This window comes from Rhodnius prolixus, unplaced genomic scaffold (assembly GCF_049639745.1).
Source record: "Rhodnius prolixus isolate KJV_2025 unplaced genomic scaffold, Rpr scaffold_8, whole genome shotgun sequence".
Taxonomy (NCBI): Eukaryota; Metazoa; Arthropoda; class Insecta; order Hemiptera; family Reduviidae; genus Rhodnius; species Rhodnius prolixus.
The window spans coordinates 35,746,802-35,755,102 of record NW_027411593.1 but is presented as its reverse complement, the minus strand read 5'-3'; the positions used below and the strand labels follow the sequence as shown (position 1 = coordinate 35,755,102).

At 31.4% G+C, this 8,301-nt stretch overlaps 1 protein-coding gene across 1 annotated transcript; it reads left to right on the top strand.

The window, feature by feature from the left end:
- The first annotated feature begins 514 nt into the window (after positions 1 to 514).
- On the top strand, positions 515 to 8,098 carry LOC141451355 (uncharacterized). The gene is made up of 2 exons (XM_074122662.1): positions 515 to 671; positions 6,117 to 8,098. Exon 2 carries the CDS (start codon positions 6,126 to 6,128, stop codon positions 6,603 to 6,605), a length of 480 nt encoding a protein of 159 aa, XP_073978763.1. The 5' UTR covers positions 515 to 671; positions 6,117 to 6,125; the 3' UTR covers positions 6,606 to 8,098.
- The last annotated feature ends 203 nt before the right edge of the window (positions 8,099 to 8,301 follow it).

Genomic DNA, 8,301 nt, shown 5'->3' with positions numbered 1-8,301 from the left:
GACAACTCGTTCATCTAATTGTTTCGGAGTTGTATTTTGGATAAATAAATACATAGTATGATAATCATAGGAAATTTGCCTAGCTGCAGGGTTTAATAGAACAGTTTTTTGCTTTCTATTATAGTTTATTAGTCCTTATCATTACCTATGAGCACTTCGAGTTCGGCAATGTTTGAACAATGAGTTTTCTCAAGATATTGGTGTTATAAGTTCTGTTCTAGAAAATATTCACAGGTTTTTTGGTGCAACGATTATCATTAGCTTCATTTGCTCTATTAAAACAAACTTTAGAGAAAAAAAATGGTTGGTACTTTCCATCCTAGAATGAAAATGACGCCAAACGACTGTGTGATATCTATTATTGGAAACCAAAAAGCTGATGAGATGTACATGTATGAATTAGAAATATATATATATGAATTCCAGTTGTGACGTTACAAGAATGACGTCACATTTTTAAAACAGTTCGTCACAATAATCTCCCACCACTGAATGGCTTAGGTGGGCGTCTCCAGTTACCTGAAGGGCTACCTGGTTTATGTGTTAGGCCGTCTCATATGTCCGTCTGACTGCTCACCAGCCGTCCTCGGTCAACATCTTCGGCATCTTCAACCAGTAACTTCTACTCTCACGCCCAGCAGCTACTCTAATCACAACGCAAACATCGCCAGGTAAACAAAGTTATCTTTCTCTCTTTTTTTTTTTTAAATTAATTTCGTTTAAATCAAAACAATTTCTATTTATTTAATGTTTGCAATAAATTTTTCTGCTCATTTTAATTGTATTTACTCTTATTTTATCGCGAAAAATAAATAGGTTTGCTTAAATTTCTCCAATTAAGATCGGTGCATATTATGTTCGTGGACGTAATCTATATTCCAAAATTGCCGACTATCAATCGATGTTGTTTTTAATATACATTTCGCTCCCATGAAAAAAAATTCACTCTACAGCAATTTATCGTTTGTACAATGTAATGTAATCAACTCTACATTCTAATCAATCTGAGCAATTATTAGAATTAAATTTTAGAAATTAATCAATTTACTACATTAATTAATCAAATAGCAATTTGATTTTCTTTGATTTTTACTTCCTTCTGGTTGATTATTCTCTTTCTTCAGCGATTTGGTTTTTGATTATCTGAGTCAATAAGATACGTCATACACCAAAGTAGTAAGGGCCCATAGTAACACTCGCTAGTGATCTATTTAAATCGTTGAAGGGAGCTGTTAAATTACAAACTTTTTGCGAGGCGAGTGTGCAGGCGAATCTCGGCGTTACATCACATTAATGCAAAGAGACTTTATAACTTGGTTGAAGTGCGAAAATCCGTGAAAAGATCGACTTAAGATTAAGTAAAACGCGATGCTTTTCTCCATAAAAAGTAGCTTACATTTGGGTGCACTAATAATTGTTTTTCGTATCTTCACGTGTAAACAAATTTATTATTTGAATTTAGTCATTAAAATTGAAGTTAGTCATTTCATTGATGAACTACAACTGTCGTAGAATGAATTTCATCCTCTTTTTTTGCGTTTACTTGGAGGAGTTAGTATTCAGTAAACTGCTGAAGTTCTTAGCTTATCCCTTCTGTTAAAAATCTACAAATCTTCTTTTTTAGAAGCATTTAGAAGATTAAGTCTAATCCGCTTAATTATAGGCTGAAAACCCTTGGCCTGTGCGAAGAGAATGATGAACACTGAGAACAATAATTGAAAACTACCCAAAAAAAATTGGGCCCTCAGATTTACTTACCCTAATAGATTCACTGTTGATGGACTGATAAGCAGTATTGTCCGTAATGAAACTTCCCCATCAAAAAGCAAAAGTTTTAGAAGTAAATAATTATTCAGATACTTCATTGATAAATCCATCCTGAAAACTTTTTCTTTCGAAATCCCAATCAACCCAATTTTCGACTAAGACTGATTTTTTCATTCGGCGATGGAGGTCATTGATTCAATAAAGAGTTATCAATGGGTGGTCTCAGTAGTTCAGTTGCTCGATTTACTTGATGCAAGAATAACTTGCAGTTATGAATTTGAATAACTGTATGTATAGAAACATTTATTGTAGCGTAATGTTCAAATTTTTATTCTAACTGATTAATTAAACGAAGACAAAGAAAGATTATTTCCGATTTCGGTTTACGGACATAATTTTTTAATTAGTATTAATACCAACCTTTCGTCCCTGAGACGAGTATGTTTATACCACCAAATTAATGTAAATTGTAAACAGTTTCTCTTAATACAAATTAAAAAGTTATGTCTGAAGTCAACAAATAATCTTTCTTCATCTATACCTTTGTTATTTAATCATTTTTATACTAGCTGCAAAAACAAGGGACTCTTCATAAAAACGAACAGAATATATGCAAAATTACTCTTTTATATTGCGTTATAACTACATAGACTGTTTATCACTAGCATGAACTATTTTTTCAATGTTTTATTTTTAATTGCGTCGAAAAATTCATAAGCTAATCTATTCTCATTCTTTAGGTCCTTAATGTTATTCATTACTGAGAATACTCTTTCATCAGATGCAGATGTGCCTGGCAGGCTGCAAATGTATTTTACACTTTATATTTTATCTATTTTAGTGTATATATACGGTACATTTCGATGTTTATCAAATAACCGGATCGTAATGACGCTCTGGCCGATATGCTGGAACGGTAACTTCAAAACGGGATTTATGGTAATCCTATCTTTATATCCCGTAAAAAGTAGAATTGGGTACAATTATAATTTCCATATAAATAAAACAAAATAAAATTACGCATATAACTATCAAAAATGATTACTTCTATGCATAAACCAAAAATCAATAATAATAAAACTGTTCAAAACACATTATCTTAAATTAAAGTATCCTAATAAAAATGAATAATACACTATCTTAATAAAATGTTCTACTACATTTTATGAAACGTTATAGTACAAATCAAATGAAATTATGTGAATTTATTTTTGTCAAGTGCCTGTATTTGCAGGGAATGATATGAAAATGTGGTATACTTCTTCTGTAGCATCCGGCTCACCATATAGATAACAGTTATTTTGATTTAAATGTTGTGTTCTTGAGAGTTAAGGCTCGAGGATAATTGCGAGTTGTAACATATTATAAGACAAAGTATAAAATACAGGCAATTTTGCTGAAAGTTTTGCCTGTGATTTTTGAATCTGGGATGTTTTTATCTGCAAGTGAATAATCAATCACTGTAAGTTGAAGATCTCAGCAGATATTCTTTATATATTGAGAAAATTGCGTAGTTCAATTTATTAATAGATATATGACTCTTACGTTCCAACACTGCACGAGTTCTCCAATTTTCTGTAAAATTAGTTTTAACTGCAGGTTCCAGTTATATTTTTTTGCACAGCTATAATAAAATAAAATAAAAGACATAATTTGCAATTAGTTAATAATTTGGCAAGAAACTAATTTGCGAGAAAGAAATTAGAATAATTTCTGTTTAAAAGAATTAGAGCAAAAAAAAAGCAGTAGCACAAGCTGTCAATCAAAAAACCACATTCATTTACAAGGACATCTTTTGTTGGAGATGAAGTTGAACAAAAAAAAAATTTATGCGTAAGCCTCTTTACAGATATACTTTGTGGATAATTTATCCAGTTGGTATCTAGAAGGATAGTTTTTGCTATATTATTAAATATTTAGCAAAAATGGACGCCACACTCATTTATACTATTCAATGATAATATTTGAACTTTTTTGTTTGTTAATTACGAATTAAATACATAGATGGCAGTACTTAACGTCCTTGTGTAGAGGAGACATTGTATGCTGTTTCATTTTATTTTTACTAATTATGTGCTAAAAACTGGCTTAACATATGCTTTTTTTTGAGAGGTTTCTGTAACCGAAACAATCTAAATAATTCTACTGTAATTAAAGAAAGAAATAAGTGAGCTAAATACACAGGACTGAATGCAGTGCAGTTAAATGTATTATATTAAATTTAATTATCCAAAATTTGTTAAACAGACACTTCCTCGGTTTTTATTTATTTTTTAAATACGTCATATGTAAATATACGTCATAATTACCCAACATAAAATAACATTTCAATATATTTCCGAGACTATAAAACTTCTAAAAATGTTATGTTGTAAATTCACCATTATTATCGCTAGGGAGTAATCAGGACTCTTTATAACAAGGCTTCTCCATTCATATCTATGATTACAATGATATCTCGAAGAGAAAGCAAGGCTACTTACGTTACCTAAGTTTGGACCAATAAAGGAGACATCTAGGGCAGTCTTAGTACATTCTGCAGTAGAGCATGCACTCAACTGTGACCCCGTGAATAGACTGGAGGTTTTACCTGGAAAAGGCTGTTCCTCTTCAGCTTACTAACATCTCTAGAATAGGAGCTATATTCGTGGGGGCCAGGAAATGAGACATACACCTTTATTACTTGATGTCTCCATCAACTATCTTTTTAAGTTGCAAACAGCAAATCTCCTCCAGGTTGGGAAAATTTCCATTTCTTCTCACATCCATCATTTCCACTTGCCAGGGCACTCGCAAGTATTCCTACAATACTATATCTCTGGTCATTAAGGTAATTGATCAGAAACAACAGATGGCATAGCTTTCAAGTGTGCGATTGGTCTCGCTGCACACGTATTGGTGTGAACTACTAAGCTACAGGTACTGCGCCAAACCTAAGCTTAATCTGCAATTTCAGGATCTGTTCTTCATGTTTACCTTTAATCTTGCGTTGTATTAGAACTAATAGCATAATTCTTTTGCAGTATCAGTGCAATTGAATGCGATACTTTTCCAGATATTAGGTGTCTATCTTCTAAATTCTATCAGCTATTTCAGCCTAGGAACGCGTGTTTTGCGGTAATGAGAATTGCTTTTAGGCCATTACTAGATATTACAACTAGGGTCGACCTTTTTCTGTTTACGCGTTGCTTAAAACGAAGGAAAACTTATGAACAATGAGCTATTTTGGCCAAAGAAAGTGTTTTGTGGTAATGAGTACGGCTTTTTAACGCAGTACTAAATGTTACAGCTAGGGTCGACCTCTTTCTGTTTATGCATTGCTTAAAACAAAGGAAAAAGTCAGAACTATCTGCTATGAAAGAATGTTTTGCGGTATTGTGTGCGTCTTTTATGCCAGTCCTAAATGTTAGAACTATGGTGGACCTTTGTCTATTTCTAAATGTCTTATATGTAGTCGAAAATTCATTTCTGATTATATGGTAACTGCTACTGTAATTTCAAAATACAGATCTGTTGCTTCCAAATTCTTATTCACTGGTTCGGGCGTCCGAAGGATTAATTATACTTCTTCAACAGCCTCTCAAACAAGTTCCGGTTTGTTAGACCAAGTATTAGCCTGTCTCGTAATTTTTCTGACTGAAATTTACCACATAAAAATATCTCGTTAATATGTATGCTTTAATATTATGCCTTTTTTTATATCATTTGCAAAGAAACCAAATTTTTTGCTATTTCGTTCCTTATATTTCTTTGAATTTGGAAGTATTTTTGAAAAGCTATCATAATTTTGTTACTTGTGTAGTATTCTTCGCAGAATTATCTAAATTGGGGATTTACCAGAATTAGTAGGATAGAAAAATAGAGCAGGGAATTTCTACGCATAAATCTCTTGCAAGAAAACTGTGAAAAATCGTAAGATTTTATGTCATTAAAACTATTTTATTTGGATGTGCCAATAATCATATTATTAACAAAGTTAGATCATCCATTTCACAAAAGGTTTTGTACCATTTTAATAATCATGAACATTTAAAAGGAGAAGTAGATTTTAACGACAAATCTTAAGAACTTAATTATTCTCCTGGAGATACTTTAACATTTAAATTAACATATTATTACTGATTATTTATTGAGCAAATTTGAAGAGGTATTAATATTTAAAAGAAAATTATAAAATAATAATTACACTCCTTAAGAGTGTAGATATGTACAGTGAAGTACTTTAAAAATCCAATTAGGGAAAGATTTATAAATGTTCTATCCTGGATTCTTATTTGACTTATCGACCCATCTACGATTTAAAGATGCAGATTGGTTGACGGCCCTAAATTGATTGATTGATTGTGCAGGAAAGCCGTATGGAGCTGGACCTGGGCGGGGAGCCGGGCCGGCTATACCTGGAGGATGACCTGACTAAACCCAGACAGTACACTAACAACAACTACGCCGAACAATGGGACTGGGAGGCCAGGTACTGGACTGAAACTACTGTACCCACCCAGAGCACCGCCGACTGGTCTTCACACCACGAATCGCAAACGATTCAAACGCCAAACCGGCATACCCCACCAGTCACAACGTTACACTCGAGTCATGTGACTAGAAAACGTCGTGAAACGCTGAGAGCGCCTAGTCCTACAGTACTGAGAAGAAGACGTTTGGCGGCTAATGCTAGGGAACGGAGACGTATGAATGGTCTGAACGAAGCGTTTGATCGCCTTAGAGAGGTTATACCGTCCATTGGTTCCGATCATAAATTGAGTAAGTTTGAAACTTTGCAAATGGCGCAGTCCTACATAGCAGCATTATGTGATCTGTTGGAAAGATCATCCAGGTGACATTACAGTATCTCATTAGTTAATTACTACAGTATTGGTAATACTCTCAGATTTTAATGAAGATTTAAAAAAAAAACTAAAGTACAAACACATTTCTAAAAAATAAACTAACAAAAAACCAAGATACCTCAAAAAAAAGATGCTGGACTTCAAGAAATAACATTGGAAATTTTGCTTTCAAAATGTTTTCAGTTTATTTACTAGTTTGTCGAAACTATGGTCTTCTGATAGTTTCAGAAGTTTTGTAAATTTCGAACTTGATCTCAATTGAAATGATCTCAAAATAAGAACAACAAATTAAGAAATTATAACCATTTGTTAATATATTTGGTGCAATTTATAGTCCAACTTCATAGAATGAAATGAAAGTTACAATGATCAAATGTTTAGTTTATCATTTTTTTTTCTTCTAGTGATCGATAATTTGGTCGAAATTAGCTGGTAAACTTGCTTAAAGTAGGAAGTACAAATTGGCGGATTTGATTTCAATGATATCTCTAACTGAAATATTGCGTTTGTTAACTTTATATAAATGATAAGTGATATGAATGCCTTTTCTATAAAAAAATATTCGTTTATTTTGTCTGATGCCTTCCTAGGTAATAATAAATTTAGGCTACTAAAATTAGAAGAAATTCAAAATTAAATTCAACAGAAACAAATTTATGAAAGTCAATTTCATGTGTATAAACGTATATAATGTCACGTGTATAATGTTTGTATAAACGCTAAATAATTGTATACTTATAGGTATTGTAATGTATTAAAGGAAAAAACAAAAAACGAATGTATCTCTTGATACTTAAAGCATGCCGAGCTCCGTCCGAAGTTTCAAATTATATTAGTGAATATTATTAGTAGTGATATATTAAGTAAAATTGTGATTCTTTTAATCTGAGTAAAATTCAATATACTTTTAGATTGTAAAAAAAGTACTCAAAAAACCGTCAATTGTACAAACTAAACTTATCTTGAAAGGATTAAACATTGAATTGCAATTACATTTTTAAAAATAGCCTCAAAAACACAAACAAATAAATGATAACAAAAATTTAAAAGCAGGTCTAAAAATTATTAAATTGGATGTATGTTTAAAAGAATGAATACTCTTATTTAAGGAAAGCGTGTAAATATAAAGAAAATAATTATTTATTTAAAAAAAATAGGTATATTTAAATTGTAACTTTTTTATAGCTAACCGTCCAGTTGAGTTATATTTAGATTTAATAATTAGCTATATAAAATGTATAAAGAAGATGTAATTGTATAAAAAGCAAAATTATTAAATAACCAAAGAATATTTATAATTTTATAGAATGATGCGGTTGTGAACTATTGTAAATTTACTTTTCTAGTCATACAAATACTTAAAAAGCAACTGCTACTTTTAGTTCTTCATGTGTAAATGTTAGTATCTACTGAGTAGTGTTTACCTTAATTAATTTGTTTAAAGAATAAATAAATATTTGTAAAGACAGATATTAAATGCTTAATCCACCAGTGGAATGAAGATGGTGAAACTATTAATAATATCTCGTTTTATTGAGTCTATTTTCTTCAACTCCTCACGCACCCCTTAATTCTAATAATTTCTAAAGAATTTTTACAAAAATAATACAAGAAAAGCAACAATAAGAAGAAACTATGTTTTAATAATAGAACCAAACACATAAATAGCTTTTTAATCTATTTCCTG

Coding starts and splice junctions, on each gene's coding strand:
- LOC141451355 (XM_074122662.1), top strand. CDS start 6,126: ATGGAGCTGGACCTGGGCGGGGAGCCGGGCCGGCTATACCTGGAGGAT.